Source organism: Halichoeres trimaculatus, unplaced genomic scaffold (assembly GCF_033239565.1).
Source record: "Halichoeres trimaculatus isolate MK-OKI-2021-1 unplaced genomic scaffold, fHalTri1.1 fHalTri1_scaffold_15, whole genome shotgun sequence".
Lineage (NCBI taxonomy): Eukaryota > Metazoa > Chordata > Actinopteri > Labriformes > Labridae > Halichoeres > Halichoeres trimaculatus.
In genome coordinates, this window is record NW_027437193.1 from 23,022,921 (window position 1) to 23,045,203 (window position 22,283).

General features: G+C 40.0%; 2 protein-coding genes across 2 annotated transcripts; both read left to right on the top strand.

Annotated features, from left to right (window-relative positions):
• Positions 1-2,677: 2,677 nt before the first annotated feature.
• Positions 2,678-6,319, top strand: armc6 (armadillo repeat containing 6). Its single transcript, XM_074688461.1, has 8 exons — positions 2,678-2,832; positions 3,053-3,197; positions 3,801-3,886; positions 3,972-4,542; positions 4,643-4,788; positions 4,879-5,010; positions 5,171-5,308; positions 5,412-6,319. Exons 2-8 carry the CDS (start codon positions 3,068-3,070, stop codon positions 5,622-5,624), a joined length of 1,416 nt encoding a protein of 471 aa, XP_074544562.1. The 5' UTR covers positions 2,678-2,832; positions 3,053-3,067; the 3' UTR covers positions 5,625-6,319.
• Positions 6,320-6,500: 181 nt separating this feature from the next.
• Positions 6,501-18,590, top strand: slc25a42 (solute carrier family 25 member 42). The gene is made up of 8 exons (XM_074688463.1): positions 6,501-6,842; positions 9,613-9,786; positions 12,892-13,003; positions 13,133-13,158; positions 13,241-13,407; positions 13,533-13,649; positions 14,623-14,774; positions 14,862-18,590. The coding sequence occupies exons 2-8, from the start codon at positions 9,694-9,696 to the stop codon at positions 15,185-15,187; spliced, it is 993 nt and encodes a 330-aa protein (XP_074544564.1). The 5' UTR covers positions 6,501-6,842; positions 9,613-9,693; the 3' UTR covers positions 15,188-18,590.
• The last annotated feature ends 3,693 nt before the right edge of the window (positions 18,591-22,283 follow it).

Below are 22,283 nucleotides of genomic sequence, written 5' to 3' on the forward strand. Positions count from 1 at the left end.
TAAAACAGAACAAACAAGCCCAATGTTAACATCCGTGATCACATTCACATTCAACTTCACTTTCACCTGTCAGTGCCACAGTAGTAGACATAATAAATAATAAATACAATGACAAGAATGTATAGTAAGACATCCCAAGTGAGCATAAACCACTGGAAGATGAGTTTAGTGCTCAGCGTTTAGCAGCCTGATAGCTGAAGGGATGAATGAATGAGAGTATCTGTTTGTTTTGCTCATCACAGCGTCGCTGTGATATGCTTATTCATAGGAATAGGAATGGTCTGTTTACCAGTACTTTGATGTTGTTGATGAAAAAGATAACAGGCGCCACCCTCCTGATTTTGTCAGTATTTGTAAGACTTCTAGGTTAGCATCAGGGAATTTGACTGCATACACACTGTAAGAGCGTTATTTAGCAATATTGTTGTCAAAAAAAGTTAAGTTAAGAAAAACATGAACTTAGCAGTGGCATCAAGTTTTGAATACAACATTGAAAAGGATTACAAAACTGTGATATGGAGATGTGATGAATGAATGACAGTATTACATTATGTTTACATTTTTCTGAGTTTCATGATAACTTTTGTTTTTTACAAACTGTTGTTTTATCTCCCTACATACTCCATTTTTCTATCCCACGCTATAATCCATAATTTTTCAACTATTTAACTGATATCAAAGACTTCTGGGCCTCTGCTTCAGAAGACTGATGTCCCGACTAAATGCCTTCAACTGAAAATACACAGTGGCGTTGCACTCGTTATACAATTGCGCCCCCTTGAGGCCAAACTTTACATTTCACTACAACATCTTTGAGCACTTTTTGCTGAAAACACTGGTCCCAACACTATGCTCATTGTGCGTTAAAGCTAGGTAAACAGTGTACCTTTGAGGAATGCAGAGAACCACAGCTGCACAGACATGTCTGGTATCTTGCTGGTCAGCTGCAGGAACCACCATGTTGATACTATCCTGCAAGAAAGCAGAGACCGGGGAAGAGGTGATATTTACAAATGGAGCCCAAGGACAGACACTACTGTGTGAAGTGTGACAGAGAGATTACTCAAAAAGATGTGGACACACTCTGTGAGTTCCCAGGACAAAAAAGATGTGGCCCAGGCCCAGCAGTACCAGTGAGCAGGTGGTCAGTCTGTTTAGATCCTCAGCTTTTGACATCTTTAGAGCCTCCCTTAAAAACCTCCTGTTAATCCAAGTTAACATTTTTACACTCTGAGCACAAGGCCAAAGCTGACACAACAGAAGTTAGTCACTAAACTTAGACTTAAGTTTAGACTTAACATTTTTACACTCTGAGCACAAGGCCAAAGCTGACACAACAGAAGTTAGTCACTAAACTTAGACTGCATGGTGTTATTACTTGGCCTGGATGTAGCTTCCCTAAAGGAAGGACAGCAGTCCTTTGATGTAAAATGCTTCAGCTCAAAGACAATGAGCTCTGCTGTGTTTGCCAAGCTCTGGAAAGTGTAAAAAATAACAGATGAGTCACTAAAACAGAAAACAAAGCAACTTCTATTTACGTTTTTATTATCTGTTGTATTAAGACCAAAAGTTCTGCAGCACTATCTTTGACTGTATCTTGTCCTGACGGCATGACTAGATGCAGGTACTTTTTCTGAGAAGCTTACTGCTTCAAACCTCACATCTTCAAGCTGAGACCTCAATCATTAAGGCTTTGTTATTACCATATGGTTTGATATGTTGGTCCTAAAACGGAGCTAGATTATTATAAAATGGATATATAAGATTCTATGCACATAAAGTGCAACACTTGGTGTATAATTTCACAATGAAAAATTGATACTTTTTGTGTTACAAACCAAGATAAAAAGAAAAAGAGTGTTAGTTTTATGACCAAACTGAGCAGTGTAGATGTTTGCAGCACGCATTATCAGCTATAAAGAAGATGTCATAATCTATTACTGCTTTTCCAGGTGAGTCCGCACCAGCTCGCTGTTCTTGGTGTGTTGGTAGAGGACCGAGCCCCACAGTTGGTGAGTACGGGGCGTCAGCTCTGGAAGGCGGCTTGAACCAGCAGCGCACATACGGATCTCTGGTGGGCTCGACGTGCGGGAATGTTCTGTAAAGCCCAGCAGGGCTAGGTACCAGGGCTCCAGGACTCTCTGCTAGCTCCCATTCTGGTCATAACCACGATGACCAAATCGGTCAGGAAGAAGACTCGGTACATTTAGCTGCTAAGTTGTAAACATTTGTGTACATCAGTGCCACACCCCCAAGGCAGCAGAGTAAAGAACAACTTCCTGTTTATACCTTCAAAACAAAATCCAAAGCCATTAAAATTAGCTTACTTTACGTGTATTTTAGGTAATAATTGTGATACTAAAAATGATACGTTTTTAAATAATATGGTACATTAAATTACACCCCCCCGACAAAATATATTCCCAAATGGAGTACCCACACATTAACTTTATTTTGAAGGAAAAGTCAGTAAAGTCAATCTATGACTTTCGATAGAAGATTTTTCTCTCATATATCTGAGATTCAGGTTAGCAACCCCTCTTCCTGATTAAGAACACAGATCTCATCAATTTTGCAACTCGTACCCTGGTGTTTTATACAGCATATGGTGACATGTTTAAGAGCGGAACAAACGTTTTGCAGTCTATGACATAGTCGAGATGATGCGTTGGTGGGACCGACTTGCGGAATTTGCTATTCGCCAAAATTGGTCCGCACACCTCACGCCTCGCGCTCGTTCTGTCACCCGCACAGCAGACTACGTAAAGTGCGTAAATCGACAGCGTTGTTCGCTTCATTCATCAGATTGTTTGTCTCTGGGCGGTGGTCACAGTTAAGTGATGTTTTATGTGTTTTCTGAAACATGTTTGGCATTAAGTGGGAAAATCCTGCTTTAGTTTCGCTTTATTTAACTTTTACATTTTAAATTGCTGTTGTGATCTACAGAAGCAGGAACAGAACATCGTGTCGCCAACAAAAGCCCCCCTGTTATCAGATATCGCGGATCAATAACGCGGCTGGTGTGTTAATGATAACCATACTTTTGTTTTAGACTGGAGTAAGTACTATGTCAAAAATGGCGAAACGGAGGATCACACAGGAAACCTTTGATGCTGCTGTCAGAGAGAACATGGAGGAGTTTGAGATGGATCCTGATGAGGCTCTGAGGGAGGCTGTGGAGCAGTTTGAGTCTCAAGGTAATGTGGCTTAAAATGAGCTTGAAATAATGAAAAGTTGTAAATGCACCCAAAATACTAATTTATCCTTAGTCTGACACTTCTGTTAAGGTGTTATGCTATGAAAACACATTTTGGACCCTGGAGTATGTGTCAACCTACGAAGATTAGATCTGACTTATCTTTGCCATGTCTTTGATATTCCTATTGGAATAATCCCCAGCGATTTTGAACTACTACTTTTAATATGTTCTTTGGTATTGCAATAATAATATATATAATTTTCCCTTGGACCAGTTACTCTATTGAAATGACCGCAATAGCCTAGAGAACAATGCATCTCTAAATCTTTACTGATTTACTGATTTATGTTAATAAAATGTTTCTTATCCACTTATTAATGAAGTCCAGGCTTCTGTTTAAATAAAACAACCCATTTACCAGGGCACCAAGCGAGACCAAGAGACCACTCTTCTACACCAGTCTTTCTGCCCCCCCACTTGAGACTTCTTCCTGAGTTTTTACTAGCTCAAGTTGTGTAGATATGTTTGTTTTTCACGTCCTCTTTTTCCTTTTATTTCGTTACCTCCAAGGCATTAACTATGATCTTTTGGGTGGATACAGGTGTGGACCTCACTTGTATAGTAAAAGCAGTTCCAGCTGTGTCATCTGAGAAAAAACAAGAAGAGCAAACACATGAAGTCCTACAGGTAGACATTTAACTGTTCTGAAAAAGTTATTCACTTTGTATATGTAGACAGCCTGTACTCTGTACTTATCATGCTTTGTTTGCAGGTTTTAGATTCTCTTCAGTCAGGAAAAGACTCTGCTGGTGTTACTGATGCATTGGCAGACTTAAAACGCTTCACTGAGCATTGCTCTCTTGGGTTCGCCCAAAGATTTCTGGCTGCCCAAAAAGATGCCTACCCCATCATCCTCTCCTACTGCACAAAGAGTGTGGACGAACAGGAAGCTGTGTCGATCACCCTGTCTGCTCTAGCTGCACTGACGGATGGACAGCCAGATCTACTGGATGCAGAGGGCCGACAGTTCCTTTTAGATGTCCTTAAGAAGTACCAGGCAGACTCTTCTGTGACATGTGTGGCCATCCGTGCTGTACGTCACTGCTGCTTAAAACATGAACAAAACAGGCAGGATTTAGTGAAGGCAGGTGTACTTCCCCTGCTGACCGGAGCCGCTACACAGAACAGTGGATGTGCTGAGGTGATAAAAGAAGCTGCCACAGCTCTTAGAGTCATGACCTTTGATGATGACGTGCGAGTTACGTTTGGGCATGCTCATGAGCATGCAAAGATGATTGTTCTCGAGCATAATGGACTTAAGGTCTTAATTGAGGCTGCAAAAGGTAAGGGAGTAAGCAACAAACTTCAGTGTTTCAGTGTTTTTTTTAATCCACTTTCTGATTTAATCCATGATTTTTCTTTTCTGTGGTTCTTCTCTCACAGCTCACCTCAGTGATACTTCTGTTCTGAGTGAGCTGTGTGCTACTCTGTCTCGTCTGGCTGTAAGGAATGAGTTCTGTCAAGACATCTGTGATCTGGGAGGATTAAAACTCATGATGACACTTCTTGCAGACAGCTATGAGTCACCGGTACCAATCTTTGAATCATAGGATTTTTATACAAACTCTTTTAATATTCAACTTCCATGTTCTAATGTGCTTGTGTTTGTTTCCTTGTAGGAGTTGGTGCGGCAGGTCCTAAGTGCAATACGAGCTGTAGCAGGAAATGATGACGTGAAAGATGCTGTTGTTAATGCTGGTGGAGTCCAGCTCATTGTCATTGCCATGAACAGACACATGAGCAACGCAGCTGTGAGTTAAATGTCATGATTATAAATGGACTGTAAATATGTTTTACCTCACATTCACAAGAGGCACAAACATTTGGTCATATATTAATTTTTGTTATAAAAATAGATTTGAGCTGTAGATTCTGCAGATGTCCTGAGATTTTCCTGCTGTTCTTCTTTAGGTATGTGAGCAGGGATGTGCCTGCCTCTCTGTCCTTGCTTTGCGCAAACCAAACAACTGCAAAGTCATCATGGAGAATGGAGGAGCCCTGGCAGCAGTGCAGGCAATGAAGGCGCACACTGATTCGGTCAATGTGCAGGTAATTTAAGGTCATTAATAACTAATAAGTCCTTTTAAAAAGGAGACCCACTGCCAGCCTGATAACTACCCATGTGTGTTTTCTTTTCTTCTTTTATGAACAGAAACAAGCCTGTATGGTGATGAGAAACTTGGTTTCACGGATGCGAAACTACAGTCAGCCCATCCTGGAGATGGGAGCAGAGGCCCTGATAGCTCAGGCGCTGCTGACCCATCAAGACTGTGGGGATGTGGGTAAAGCAGCCCTCAGAGATCTGGGATGCCAGGTGGAGCTCAGAGAGCTGTGGACGGGCAAACATGGCAGCCTCACAAACTGAAAATAGAGAGCATTTCCAAAAATTTGTCATCTATACCATGGGTGTGCCTAAAATGAAAAGTTAGGCAAGAAGAACATTATAATGCTAGCATACATAGCCAAGAGTATGAGAAGATTCAACTACACAGCTAGACATATTTGAAAAAAAGTAATTGATGTAAAAAGGGCTTCCAAGTAATGTTACAAGTCCCAACACAACCCTTTGAGAGGCTGGATATACTGTCAACTTTTTCACCAGTACGAAGATTTCATTGTAATGCAGCATATTTTTTTGTGCTTTACATTATTATTTTGTTCCCAAGATTGTCAAATGTGAATTTTTTTTTAATTTATGTGTTATGGTTATGTGCCATTGTTAAATATAAATATGCTACAACTACTATACTGCTATGCAAGAACTCTTTAACAGTGCAGATTTCTTTTCCATGTTCAGTCACTGGGCCATATTTTAACATGTATTTGATGCCTTATTCAGCATCCATTTTTGTTTATATATGCTTTAGTTAGTAGGTACAACTGGATTATATCATATTAGGGCACAACACTGATAACTTTACACTATATTCTGCATGACTACAAATAATCACACCTCTCTTCCCTGATTTCTCTCTGTATGTTTGTGTGAAGTTACAAACACTGTATCCGCTGACCCTGTGGAAAAACTCCCGAGTTTTCCTTTCAAGACAAGTAAACACAGTTACCAACAGAGTGGGCCCACTCCTTGCTGAAGTTTATGTTTTACCCACGCCCATAAACAGTTTCCAGAGATACTCACGCCCCTCTAACGGACCTATCCAAACATGCCCCTCTTTGGTTGTACTTCATTACCCACAGTGCAACGCGCTCGTCCTTGCCAAACCTCGCAGTGGTCAGGCTATCGCCGTTGACTTGACAGGAGTAGTAACGGCAGGAATACAACAGCATGGACGCTGCCAGTCAATTAAAGTCAGTGCAGAGCATATGAGAGGGAAATGCGTCGGTGACAGTGCCTTTAACAAGAAAGTAATCATTTGTATGTAGACTGATTTTATCGTTGTCACCGTTACGCCGGCGACGAAAGTAACGCTAACAAAAACGTTATGTAGCGGTAAGCTAACAGCTAGCTGGCTAATGTTACTTGACCTGCTATTTGGCTGACTTCGAAACAGCTTCTCCGGAGCTTGTAACAGACAAAGTGAGGGATACCACAGCTCTGCAAGTCTGGTACCAGATTTATAAGGTGAGAAATTACATGTTTTTATCTGATGACAGCTGGCTGGATGCAAAAGGTGACAGTGTTGTAGGTGGAAGTTACAGATACAAGTTTCAGATGCAGACGCTAGTATTTCAGATGAAGAAGAATATTGATTATTTCTATCAGTTAAAGTCTAATGTTACTCATTACAAAGCTGTTTTTAAATCAAGCCCTGGTGGGGGGTTGTGTTGTATAAGAGCATGTTATAGCAATGTGTTGAGTGCAGATGGTTTCATTTGTCAACTGGGTGGAAGCATATGGGATACAATCAGAAGACTGTGCTGTTACTGAAGCTATTGGCCTGTCATAAAATGTGAAGTTAGACAAAACACAAACACAACATAATACATAAAATGCACCGCAGTCGCACTTATTTAGGAAACATTAAATTATTTAAAAAATGAATAGGTTCAAAGCCCAGCCCTGATCTTTGTGTTGTTTTAAAAGCAGTAAATGTTTTACAGGGTTGGCCTTAACACTGTGAAGGACTTATCCTGCCTGCTGTTAACTATCATTTTGTTGTTCAATATCAGGTTTGAAGCTAACTTTGATATTTATATCAGTCGTGTCATGTTATCAGAGACTAAATTCCTGTGTTAGAACATTTGCTTTCACTTTTTTGCTGGCAAATTTCTTAAAGCTAATACTTTCTGCTTGGCAGGTCTGATTGATCTCAGTTTTTGTTCGTACTGAAACACTAAAGTTCATAAATACCATATAAACCACTATATATGTATTCATTTACAGAAATACTATCCAGGTAACTCAGTAGAAGAATCAGCTCAGTTCCCACAAGGAACAGCAATGACACTGTTCTCCAATTGTTGCGCATGTAACATGACAACTGAGAACTGGATCATGGCTGACTACTGGAGAAAATCCTCATATCTGCAGCCAAGACCGCTGCACACCAAGCAGACACAGTAAGCAGTCAGGAACAAGGAACTGTAAAATGATATATGTTGGGAAAGAGGCTGCTGGGAAGGATAAGAGGCTGCCTGTTGGTGAGGTGAAAAGGGGGGCGGCATTAGGGGTCTAAGTGCTCATTTGGGGATCTGGCTTTGAGCCCTGTTGTACAGATGCCAGCATTTGTTGCCCATGACTGCCCAGCTTTTCAGCGGAGCCTCTGTGTGCTCTCCTGTCCGTCAGAGCTAGCTCTCTTTTTGGTTTCCTTGAATGCGAGCTGCAGGGTATCATTCAGAGGATTTCAGTCAGTGCTTCAAAAACTGAAACAGGTATTACGTTGAAGACAAACAACTCAGTGGATGTGCAACAAGTTATTGGTTATTTCAGAGACTGTCTGAAAACAATACTATTTTCTGCTTTAGATATCTCTAGGATTAATTCTATTAACCTGCTTCACCTGAGCTTTAGCAGATATATTGGCTTCAATGTGGATGAATTTATACTTCATTTATTGTGGCACATTAATTATGAACTGCCCACACGTTTTGCAAGATGTTTAAGTCCCAATTTTGTTGTAACTATCTCCAGGCACAATTTTACAACCACATGCATCAAACATATTGGATGTGTGTCATTGGATTTGTAGAAAGCTTGTGAAACCTCTCATAGTATCATTTGTACTGAGATGTGTTGTCACATTAAAAAAATAGGGGAATTTTCAAAATTGGAAACTTTGATAACAAGAAATTGAATAAAAAATTTCAAGAAATTCAGACTCAAAATGTATTAAATATTTTAAAGAAAAATTCATTTAAATTAACAGCAACAAGACCCTGAAAAGTTCTGATAATCCCGAGCTAATTTTCCGTGGGAATTTACAGGAAATTTTCTTTTTTTTATTTTTAAGTTTTGAATTTAGTGACAAAAAAAGAAACAATAATCACTCGATTTTTCAAAATTACAAAGTTTTACAGAAAAAATTCTACTCTTTCACTCAACAGTATCTCCCAGGAAACAAATTCATACCCTGAACTGACTATTCCCACCTGACAGCTTTGACAGTCTGTGTGTACAGGTGAGGTCTTAGCTGTAGGAGTTCTGCTCTTCACACATGCAGACTGCTTTTTCTGAGAAAGGTTGAAAGCAGCACGAATGGATGATTTCCCTTGTAAAATGATTAGCTCCTTAGGAAAACATGCTGACTTCATTGTTGGTAAATGTTGTCAAACTGCCCCTGATAATCTCCTCCCTCTGAACTTCAGCTCATGTGAGTCAGAAATGAACGGGGAGGTAACGGCGTCCTGACTCAGGAGTGGTAATCTGGTCTGTCGGTGAGGGTGGGGCTCAGACAGACACCTTTCACCTATAGCTCTTTAACTCTGCCGTCCTTAAAGAAAGGTGTCTCTGGGTGTATCTCACTGTAGAATCTCACTGTAGATCTGCTCTGCTCATTGTCTTTATATAGACCTCAGAGGTGCAGCAGTTGATTAAAGGTAACTGGATTATCCTCCAGGCAGCAGTTAACTCGAGGCAACTGTTGTATTTATAGTTTCTTGTTTAAAGGTAAACAGTTGTCAGGTGACATGACTCTGCTCAAACTGGAACTTTTGAGTTCACAGGTTTTCATCGTGCTACATTATAGTACTTTGATCCCACTGAATGATTTTGTATATCAAAGGTCTTAAATGTGTCTGTAAGTCAGAGTCCTGCTTGACCTTTGACCCTGAAGAGAAACAAGAGGAGAGCCACATGCACTTCCTGTCAGTTGCTGTAAATATAGGACACGTTTGAACCTTGAAGTGACCTCTGTTTCTCCTTCTGACCGACCTCTCTCCTCTGTACCTCTCAGCGCCCGGTGCTGCCCCTCCCCCTCCCCCCGCTGATTGAATTCATGAGCGCGCTCAGTGACAGCCGTGCTTAGTCCTCGGGAATGGGGAATGGAGTCCAGGAACAACGGGCATCACTCACACAGGGAGAAGTGCTGCCGCGGGCCTCCTCCAGTCAGACAGACTCCAGCTATGAGGTAAACCAGTGGACAGGGGGTTCCTGTTGCTTGGTGAACTGCTCTGTATTAATGTGAGAATGTGAGGTGTTCGTCATAACATGACCCCACACCTCTTGAGATGTCAAAGCAGTTGTTGATTTTTGTGGTTTTGGTGAATTATCCTTTAACACCTTAAAACTTCAGTACACTCAAAGAATCAGTATCACAATGAACAAAGCAACAAAGAGCTGGACTTTTGTTTCTTTCCAACAACTTTTACTTCACCAAATTAATGAAAAAATCTATGTTACACTTCTCATGTTTTAAAGGCTCGTATCTTTAGCTTATCCATTTGGGGAGGAGTTATATTGATGATCTATTATTTTACCTCAACTTTCAAACTTTAAAGGTCCCATATTACGTTCCTTTTCTGCAGTTTAATATGGATCAGTGATGTCTTCATGAAATGGTAGTTACATGTTTTGGTCCAAAAAGCCAATAAATCAAGCACAGCACCATTGTTTCCAGGCTCTCATAGCCCCTCTGTTCAGAACGCTCTGATTTAGTGGGCGTGGCATTCATATGTAAATGAGCCACTGCTGATACCACCCCGCTCTTCCACGTCACTTAGGCCCTGTTTACACGACGCCGAAAACGGTCGATTCCGCAAACATTTCGTTGCGTTTTGGCCTTCCGTTTAGACGAGACCACGTTGCGTTTTCAGTGAAAACGCAAACATTTGAAAACACTCCCCAGAGTGGAAAGATCTGAATCCGCTCCTCCATCCAGCTTCGTGTAAACACAGAGCGGAGCGTCTCAGGGTGAAACGCTGACGTCACCGTGTGCGCACCTCGCAGTTTTAGGTGAAGGCTCCGCGCTCAGCCACATTTCCAGTTGAGCCAGTAGGTGGCGGTAATGCGCGTTATGGTTGGATTGCCGACCATCTCACACAACAAAACGGCAGAACAAGAAAGAACAGAAGAGGAGACTTGCCCTCCTGGAGTCGTATGAACGCGGATCGTTTTCACGCCGTCCTCATGTAAACGCGGGTGGCTTTTGAAAACGCAAAGGAAGAATCGTTGCGGGAGTCTCCGTGTAAGCGGGGCCTAAGAGCGGCGCCACGAATTCCAAGTGCACAATGTTTAGAAAACAATTAAGCTTGATTACCGTAACATTACAGGCTAAAACAACAGGCTAACCGCAGCTACAGTTAGCATCCTGAAGCTAACACAGAGACAGTGGGGACACTGAGGAAAAGCTCTTACATCTGCTCCACAGCACACAGCATTTAAAATACTCACATTTCCAGGGTCCCAGGTTTGTTGGTGGATGGTTGGTAATGCGCCCGGATTCAGGACCAGTCTATTCTCTAGCCCTCTGTTGTACTGTCCAAAGTTGGAAAAACAGTCGGCCGTAAAGTGACTAGCACACACATGCACAGTTTTACTGAGTGTTGCTGGCACATTTCCTTGATAAATGAACTCTAGCCACTTAGTCTTGTCTTCTTCCGAGATGGGAAGCTTGTGCATGGAACTATGTGGCTGTTTACAGCCGAAAACAAAGCAGTGATGGCTCCCCAAAATCCAAACGGCTCATTTTAGGTCAGGATTTTACAATTTCAAGCACTACTAAGTATAGGTTTTGTCATTAAATATCACATTTTGTTGGCTGGGAGGAAAGCCAAAGACCCACAAATTTCGCTAAAAGACTTAATACAGTGATTTTTGTATAATATGGGACCTTTAAGAGGGATTTCAGACTAAGTGGCTGCTGCAGGAGCACTCTCAGGAAAGACCTACAGGTTTACAACTACCAGGCATTCTCTATCCACCTGAATGGCTGGTTTGAAGCCAAGTCACTGCTTAGATATTTTTAATATCTTTTATTACTTTTTTATTTGAAGTGGGATTGTCTTTTTGAAAAACTGAATAAAAAAATTTAACTGTTTGAACAATTGAACTAGCACGAATAATTTTACAGTCATCTTTGGCTTTTCTTGCTGAATTATTGTTGCCAGACACCTAAGAGAGCGTCTTCTCAGCTGGGCCACATTTACTCTTATAGGAGGTGGCAGTTAAAACTCTCAGTATAACTTAAAGACAGACCTCACTAAATTTAGACCTGTTTCTTTTATTTGCATCATTTCCTTCTCTCTGGAGTACACTTTTTTGCTCTTTTTTTAAGCTGTGCAGCTCTTTGGATATGAGAGAGGTGTAATTCCCCTTAAACTCAACAGAAATAATCATTCTCACACTTCTTCTGACACACTCTGTGCCTGACATCAACCTTTCTGTTGGCCTTTTAAAGAAACATCTTGATTTAACAACATTTTGAGGGCATTGGTTCCAGATTTTTTTGGTTTATGTGCTAATTGTTGCGTTCAGTGTCAAGTCAGAAAATCGGATAGTTCTTCCCCCGTCTAGCAGTATTTCACTTTAGATTGACTTGATGTTGGAGACCCATGATTTTAATCTTTCATTTTTTCGCTTTGACTTATGACAAAAGCTACAGCAAGATGTTATTTTTTCCCAGTTTGAGATTTTTTCAAACAGCTCCTGTAAAGAACTTTCAGGTTATGATGATTTTGACGCCCCTTGTGGACAAAGTGATAAGGCTTTGCTAATCCGTAAGTTTTCTTTTTAACCCAAAACAAATAAGCTGTTTTAGCAGCATCTGTTTGTCTGACACCTCCCCTTCATATTCAAGAATTTAAAAAGAAGAATAAAGATCAATCTTGTTTCAAAGTCAACGTAAAACTCCTCATTGGAGCTTGAAGTTGAAAATAAGTGTACCTTTTTTCCTCTAGAGTAAAGAAAGTGTGTCTAACGGTCTCAAACACAGAGATGCAGCGACATTGTGTGTGTCCGTGTGTTTAACTCTGCTCTGTCTGAGTGAAACCATTATGCTGTGCTGCAGTGTGAGTGAAAGAGCTGAACTTATCTGACCTTTGTGCTCTCATGTTTTTTCTGTGGTTCATTTAAGGACAGCTGTTACCCTTTGTGTCGCTCTGTGAGGCTGGTTACTCCAATGTGTTCTTGTCCAACTCCAGTTTAATGATCAACAGCATCTCATACGAACTGTGTTTTTACAGGATGAGCTCTGCTCATATGGGTCCCCCTAAATGTGCTTCTCCTCTTTTTTCAGGGACTTAAACAAACGCGCTCTGTCCTCAACTCGCTCTTCTCTGGGGCTTTAGCAGGAGCCGTGGCCAAAACAGCTGTTGCCCCTCTGGATAGGACTAAAATCATCTTTCAAGGTAAGCCCAAGGCTCTGCTGCCCTAGAAGTGGAGTCCAGTTTTAGAACGACCCACATAGATGTGACGGAAGTGAATATAGAATGTGATGAGTGGAATAAACACCTGACTGAATGTTGTTCAATCCCCAGTGTCTTCAGCTCGATTCTCAGCTAAGGTAAGTTTGAATATTTATTGCTGGTGTTTGTAGTCACATTTCTACAAACGTCAAATGAGCATGTGTTTTTGTGCGATAACAGGAGGCCTACAGATTGATCTACCGCACCTACCTGAAGGATGGCTTCCTCAGTCTATGGAGGGGAAACTCCGCCACGATGGTGCGAGTCATCCCGTATGCTGCCATCCAGTTCTGTGCTCATGAACAGTACAAGGGGCTGCTGGGAGGTTACTACGGCTTTCAGGGAAAGTACGTGTCTTTAAACTTTTGATTTTATAGTTTTTAACATGTTTTCTTTGTTTGAGCTTTGATTTAATGCGTATTTCAATAAGTAGCAAAATGCTAACAGTTTCATGTTCATTTCTGTGTTTTAGAGCTCTACCTCCATTTCCAAGGTTACTCGCTGGGTCGATGGCAGGTACCACAGCAGCCATGTTGACCTATCCCCTGGACATGGTGCGAGCTCGGATGGCTGTGACTCCAAAGGAAATGCAAGTCCATCCATAGATGCTAAATCAAGCTAACAGAGTGTTTACAGCAGTTATCTTAAACTTTTTCTCATCATCAGTCACTGTTCATGAAACATGGGCCCTAACAGCCGAATTAGACCTTACTTAGAACTACAACAGCTGACAGGGGACGCTGTAGAAGAGAATAGAAAAACTTTATTTATCCCAGAGGTGAAATTCAGGAGGAATCACAGCAGCAATCAAGAAAACAAAAGAAAGAAAGTGTATAGAAAGTGCAAAAATGTCCATAAGAAAATAGATGTGACAGCTTGTCCATCATTCTCCAGTTCAGCCAGCCTCCACCTCCACAGGGTCCAGGACTGAGCTTCTTCAGCAGTCTGTTCAGTCTCTGTCTCCTGGATCCTGTCTGCTCACAGCAGGTGAAGCTCTTCCAATGTGGCGTTGGTGTCTGGAGTTAGCTCCGTTAGGCATGTCTGTGAATAGCATGTTGCTACTCTGCCTTCTGGTATTCCCTCTGTTGCTGGGTTAGCACAGCTAGCTCGTCCATCTTATTGGAGATAGATCTCACGTTCCTAATAACTATGTATTGAAGGACAGCTTCTTAGCTCACACCTGAGAACCAGCACGTCGTCCTCACCTCCTTTAGCTCACCTTGTGGGTAAACATCAGGCTTTGCACCAGTTAGCATTGACATGCTACAGGCTACTAACAGCTGATTTCACATGTAAACAATGCAGCCATGGTTATATGTAGGATCTCCAGACAAACACAGGAGTAAAAGTAGTAAAAATATCACTGAAGACACAAAAAGTTTGCAGTCCATGACCAACAAATGAATCATACGAAATGATGATCCACTCCAAATGCAAAAATGACAAAAAAGAGATGAAAAAATTACAAGAAACAGACAGGGCGACGCCTAACAATCTTTTTAATGTTCACCCAGCTTCCTGCTCACATGTTGTTTGATGATGGATCCTCCACTCCTCTATAGGTACAGTAACATTCTTCACGTGTTCGTGCGGATATCCAGAGAAGAGGGTCTGAAGACTTTGTATCGAGGTTTTACTCCCACCATACTGGGTGTTGTGCCCTATGCTGGTCTCAGCTTCTTCACTTATGAGACACTGAAGAAAGTACATGCAGGTGAGTTAAAGTTTATCAGTGTGTGTATCCTAACCCTCGTCTTTCACATGTTTAGTGTTGTACTTTATATTTCTTTCTGTTTTGTAGAGCGAAGTGGGCGCTCACAGCCCTATTCCTACGAACGTCTTGCATTCGGAGCTTGCGCGGGTCTCATTGGCCAGTCGGCATCGTACCCCCTAGATGTGGTCCGACGCCGTATGCAGACTGCGGGAGTCACAGGTCACACATACGGTACGATCCTTGGCACCATGAGAGAGATCGTGTCTGAGGAGGGCGTCATCCGTGGACTCTACAAAGGTCTCAGCATGAACTGGGTCAAAGGACCCATTGCGGTGGGGATCAGCTTCACCACGTTTGACCTCACTCAGATCCTCCTGAGGAAGCTGCATCAGATGGGATACACTAACCGATAATGTTGATTCAAAGAGAGGAAGATGGGGGACGTGAGGATGATGAGACCCCCGTCAGTCCCTGAACAGACATACAGGAAAATGGAGAGTGGTTAGCAAACACACACTGTCTCAGGATGCAGGGGTGATACTGCTGCATCTTCTTGGTTTGATTGTGTGCAACATGGGGTGCAGCAGTTCCTGCAGACATGAGCTCTGTGGGATGGTACCAGGTACATGTACACGCTGTTTTCATGTACATCTAAGTGCAATATGTGAATTTATGTGTGTACACCATGAACAATAACGCTCCTGTACTCGTGGAGCAGGTCTGTGAGTGTCTGTCAATCAGAGAAGTTCACACACACAGGTCTCCCAGCTGCCTTGTGTGTCTGCCTAAAACTGACAATGCAATGGAAAGTTACCACTCATCGACTTTTAAGAAGCATTTGATTTACGAGGAGTAAAATACGGCCCTTGGAGATTTTTTTTAAAATTTTATTTTTAGTGAAGCCACTATACCAAAGGTTCCTGAATAAGCTAGCATCAGATTATATGAGGTCAGAGTATTTAAGCACAAAAAGATGACTGTAGAGGAACATTTTCCCAGCAGAGGTAAAAGCAGCACACCTGATCACATGATCATTTTTTGTTCAAGTGGAGAATGAAGTCCAGGTTCTTTGACTGGAGGAGAGTTTTATTTGTTTTGTAGCGACACAAGCAGTGCCAACTGATGAGTAGTGTTCAGAGTGCCCTGATTCTCCTGTTGGTGTGCGCTGCATGTCAACAGTATAATGACTTTTAAATCCAGGTGATCAAACAGATTTCTGTTGATGAAGAATCTCTAAGCTTAAACCCATCTTACATTCATAAATCTATTTCTTTTCCTCATGTGAGGCCACACGCACTGATTTAACAGTTTCACATCCAGCATAAGATCTAACATGATCCAACAGCCGCCCTGCAGTGAACACCACCTTTGAGTTTACAGCTTCATGTTGCTGCTGCTGCGTGTAAGGTGTTGCTTCAGCTCGTCTTCGAGGTTTTGGCTTACAGTTGATCTCAAGGTGTTTCTGTTTGTCAAACTCGGCATAACGCTGCACCCTCACATATCCACATTTACAGTTTACAGATGTTGTCTTCCAGTGTGCTGTAAGCGTTGCAGCTGCAGCGTTGACACTTCTTGAGTTTCACTTTCGATCTTTCTTTGAGACACTCCTGTTGTTGAGCTGTAGCATTTCATGCCAATGGACTGACTTGACTGGAAATATGCACACCCCCTGCTGAAGGAGTCTCTGGATTTCTTTCTTAGTGGCATTTTTTTATTTTAGGTGTTCTCAGTATTGTTCTTTACCTCAGCACATAATCAAATGTCTGTGATGATCTAACATATCATTGTTTTATACGTGTAGGTACTTCAAACTTGGGATGAGTTGTTTGGTTTTAGTTTAACACTATCTGAGACAGTCTCAGCAGTATTGATGCAGGCACAAAGTCTACAAAGAGAGTCAGAGGTTCTATAGTTAGAGCACACATACCGAGGCAGGGGGCCGAACTGAGCCAGCAGCTGGCTGCAGAGCCAAGTGGAGCAGAGGGCAGGAAACCAGTGTCACCATTACCAAAATAAAGCAGGAAAAAAAAGACTCCACGGGCTAAAGATTCATAATAGATAATGATAATAAATCACCATCAACCAATCTACATGTTTAAATCATCGTCAGATGAAATTTCTGGGATGTCCACTGCTGAAATAACTGATTATTCAGTTTGTTTTGTCTGGGATCTGGCACTACAAAATGTATTATGCCACAGAAGCTATGCTTTAATATGTTGTGATTCAGTGTGATACTCTAAGAAAGCAATGTAGTATCTATTTTTAAAGAGTTTTAAGGAAAACGTATTATTTTCAAACAAAACGACAACAACCAAATGCAAAGAATCTGTAACATGTTACATAATCATCACTGTGATCTGAGTTAAATGAATTATGTTGGTCTGTACTTGTTATGACACAAACACTTCCCTAGATAGATCAACATTGACAGACACTTGGCTGCACAATTTTTCTTACACTCTCATTTCAAAGTTGTTATATGAAAAAAATCATTTACAGGTCATTTTTAATTCCTTATCATAAAAAATAAGAAAAAAATTCAACATCAATTTTTCCACTCTTCAAAAGTCCTTTGAATGTGAGCTGTACACAGAGTCTGAAGCTGAAGATCCAAATTAGGGTTTCAACTGACCGTCATCACTTAATTTAACATCATGTGATCGCAGATGTCGTATATCTTTACTGTTTAAATCAAAAGAGTTATAGCAGTGTTTGTAAACGTAGTCTTGGTTGTAGTATCTTAACAATTAAAACAAGCAAAACCACAAAACCTTGTGGTTAACAGCAGAGAAGAAGATATGAGATAAGTCTTTTAATATCAGACTGATTTGCGACGTCTCCTCTTGGGTATCAGGATGGAATTATGTGTAGCTGAGGTGTCGACAGCCTGAAGTGTGCAGCGAGGCGTAAGCGATGACTGAAAGCTGAGCAGAGAGTAGTTTCTGACTCCTAAGTGCCTAGCAAGGATTAGTAATGTTCTTACTATGACTGCTCTTCTTCTACTAACCTTTTTGAAGGTTGCTTCCATTTTCTAGCCTTGCTTCAGTCTTGAAGTTTTGAATCTTCACGGGACAGGAGGTGGTTTTAAAGTGTGTGGATGTGAGGCGTCTGAATGTAGAACTTCAGGTTCAGTTTTTGTATTTAAATTTTGTAAAAACTAAACTGCCTTGAGGGTTATCATTGTGTGGGGTGAGAGACGTGCTCCTCAGCTCCCTCACAGACTTTATTGATCCATTCCAACCAGACAAGGACTAATCTGAGGAATGTAGGAGGAATTACTGACACTACATTTTACAGTTAACGTGTATCAGATTTGATTAGAGTAAGAACTTTAACAATATTATGATGATTATATCCTCATGTTGGCAGACCTACAAATCAAAACAGATGGGTGAATAAATAAAACACAATAAAAAAGAGAATTGATGAAAACACAGACAATCATAAAATGCCAAACAATTGTATGCTTTTATTTTGAAAGAATACTTTTTTTGTTGTTGAGAACCTAACAGTGGCTTAAAGAGTAGGGACACTGAAACACTGACAACAAACTGATGAAAATGTGATTTTATTTGCTCTGTTAAAGCAAATTGATTTGTTCTCACCCTGTTCTGGGGTAATACTACGTAAATGTGCACATTTAACACTACTGTGTTTGCATGCGACAACAGATCAACTCGTGTTTTTATGTTTCAGTGCAGCAGCAGTGAGACAGCTGCTTTGTCATTTGGAGTGATTTGTGCCAACTGAATGTAAATGTACCAACTAACACCAGACCCTGAGTCCTGTCTCCAGTGATGATGGTGTTTCTGCAGGAAAAGTTTGAAATATGAAATTCTCAAATAAAATTGGGTGTTGGAAACAGACTGGTGCTTTTTGAATCATTTCACACTCTGTTCTCTCCCCCGACTGATGTTACATATTTGAAACTGACAACTTCAGATTTGCCAAAACTTGAAGAGTTTAACGAAACACATCAAATTATGTACTGACTCATGACACTGAGCAAAGTGTACAGACAGAACAGACAGATTCACATCACTGGTATGAATAGATTCAAGAGAGAAAACCTGAATGATAAAGAAAAGCTTTTGATTCAATCAATCGTGAAAAATTAACCAATGAACTAGAGCAATATGGTTTTAAAGGTAGTTTTGTAGTGTGGGTAAAGGATTTGTTTTTGCATGTAAAGTTGGGAAGTCATTGATTATTATTACACTGTGTTACCTACAGCGTCCACCAGGGGTCAGTGTGAAACCCTAAATTGATTATATATGCATCAATGTTATTCAGGCATTGGAAGAACATAAGCCAGTACAATTTGATAATGGTATAAATATCTTTGGTTCAAGCAGTGGTTTGCAACAATGACTTTCAAAGAATGGAGTCAATTGAAAATAGGTTAGACGCTAAAAATAGAGACAAAACAAATACAATGCGTAATGCAGATCCAGACAGGTTCAATAAGTCGATGGTTGAGGATCACACTAGGGAATTATTCAGTCAGTGTTAAGAAGCATGACAGAATGAAGCAAAGCTAGATAATAAGGGTGTTGACAATAATAGGGACAGTGACAAATAAGGGTTGGTATCAATAATATGCTTTAAACTTGTTAAAACGGCATCTTAGATGTTGGTTTGAATGTGTAGTTTGCATTTCATAGTGTTGTTTGACATTTATACCATTTATAACTCATCAAAGAATCAGTCCCATTAAACTGTCAAATTGTGTACCCACAAAAGCACGACAAGTATAAAAGAATTCACCTTCCTAGAAGTAATGTGAGAGTACTAATGAAAAAAGTTATTCGTTATCAAATATAATTTCAAAGTTTATATATATTTCTAAACTTGGTAAAATGGCTTTTGTTGTACTAAGCAAGTCAGTATGCCACAGACATCAATGTTTTCTCTATATATTTGGGTCAGCTGTTTTAATCATTTTAAATCTCATTTTTACAGTTTACCAGACTGATAAAATCATAGTCATTGTAACTTTTTGTGAAATATCAGATTTTTATGAGAAAGATTAGTAACACCAATTGAAATTTCTCCGTTTGCTAAACAAAGCGATAAGGTTATTCATAAGGCTGGATATCAGGACCATACTAACCCATTATTCTCACAGTCCAAATAACTCAAGTTAAAAGGTCCTGGAACTTCAGACATCATAATTTACTTCAAACATTAAAATCTATCACAAAAAATACTCAGATCTAAAAAGAACAGGGCTATAAATGAGGTGAAAAAAAGTTCTGTATTTCTATTTGTTGAAGCAATGGCCTGAGAGGACATGTAGTGGCTTAAAAAGAGATTTATTTTACCAAGTGTGGAGTTAAAGTTGTTAAAGGTGTTTGTGACTTCAGAGGGATTTTTGTTTGATATATCAGTCTAAATAAGTACAGGATGATCATGTATTTTTTAAATATAACCTATCATACAATTTATATTATATCAATAATTATACATTCTATTTCAGTTTGTAAATTTCCCAACATTTTGTTGTAAGGCAAATATTATTGACAGTGAACTGGTCTAAGTGAAATTTTCTTTCTTTTCAAATCAAATATTTAAAACTTAGTTTTCCTCTTTATGCCTTTCAGGTAGGCATTTCTTTTTCTTTTTCTTTTTTCTATTTTACGTATGATGGCTTTGGGTTTTTGAATTTATGTTTAAAGTAACATTTTAATTGTTTTATCTTGGCCTCTTCACGAAACATGAGAAAATCGAGACACGTGACATGTATTGACACACAGTGACCGCTGGAGGGAGCTCGATCAACGTGAATCAGCAACACCCTCTGTGAACCTCTGTGGCTGTAGTTCTTCAAATAGACGATAGGTGGCGGTGCAGCACAGCGCTCTGAGCTGATGGGAGGTGAGCTGGGTCAGTCTCTCCCCGAGGCCTTACTGGAGGAATTGAACTTGACCGTGAACGCAACACAGCCCCACAGAAACCATACAGCTTAGACACTGTATAGACTTTAAACCGGCGATAATTAATTTAAAAAATGTTGAATTTAAAACAAACTCACTGCAATTTTAAGAATCAACAAAAAATTAAGAATAATCTTTGAGAATAAGACCTATTCACATTTATTTAGAGGAGATTCTGTTGTGTTTCTTTTGTCTTAGTAGTGTTAAGTATTATTTTTGTTTTTGAACAGGACAGCGAGTTCAGACTGCCTCTTTGCACACATTTCTGGTGGAAAAATCAGGGAGAAAAAAAGAGCTACAGGGAGGACAGAGGAGTAATTAGAGAGTGAAGGAGGGAGGGATGGAGAGAGGCTGTCAGAGGATGTGGTTGCTATAGATACTTGGCATGATGCCAAGTGGAGGCAAAGACAATTTGCATTTATTCAGATGATGGCTGCTCTCTTTCCCACCTTTTGTTTGCTGTAAAACCACAGAGAACAGCTTTAAATTATTATTTTTTTAAATTTAGTCTCAACTCACTTGCTTTCCTCTTTAATCAACTTTATTGTGGCTGTAAATCTGATGTAAACTTCAATGAAAATTAACAAAATACATCATCGCACTTTAATGTGATAAAAACAAAAGGGCTGTGCCAACAGAGACACAAGATAATACTCTAGTTTTCATTGAACATATTTGATTTAGAAGATAAAGGCTTTTACTCTGGCCTTTATTATTATTATTTTTTATCATTATTTTCAGTATATCAAATATTTATTTATCAGTGGAATAAATCTCACAAAATATTTAAGTCTGCATGGGTACACCTCACTAGCGAATCTGTTTGGTTTACGTAGGCCTTATTTTATCGATCATATTTTTTATTTTATATTATTATTATTGTTATCATTTTTGGAAGCAACATTGTTATGTAAATCTAAAATAAGGTGAGATAAACTTTTTCAAACATGCCCTCACACCCTGTCTGTGTGAGTGTTAGACATTTAGTACTAATTAGCTTTCTGAAGGACTGAGGCCTGCACTGAGGCTTAGTTAGCAGATGTTAGGCCTATGATCTCAGTGACTGTTTCTATTTTATTTTACAAAAAGCTTTTACACTTTCTGTCACTAGAAAGTGCTGCGGTGGCGAAAAAAATATATATATAAAAAGTATTTGAAAGTCTTTGTATTCAACCTTGTGTACTTTTTTTTTTTTTCTTATCGGTCCCTTCCTCTTAAAAACACAACAGCCTTTAGTTTTAGTTTTAAAGGAACTACCGCATGTTGACTTTTCTACTCAGAAAAGAAAAGCTGACAAAGTATGATCTTTTCATTATAACTGTGAAGGCTAATATCAAATGTTTATAGCTTAAGAAAACTAAATTCACATGTATCAAATTCAGCCAGTTTCCTCTGTACTGACCACAGAAATAACTGCACAAACTCACACACAGTCACTGACTTTTACATACGCTCAATTAAATTAAATGACACTAATTTAGATGTTAGCACATTGTTAGCAAAGAGATTTTTCTGGCCGCTTAGTTTTGACAGCATAACAAAGAATGGAGACACAAATTTCCTCCGACTC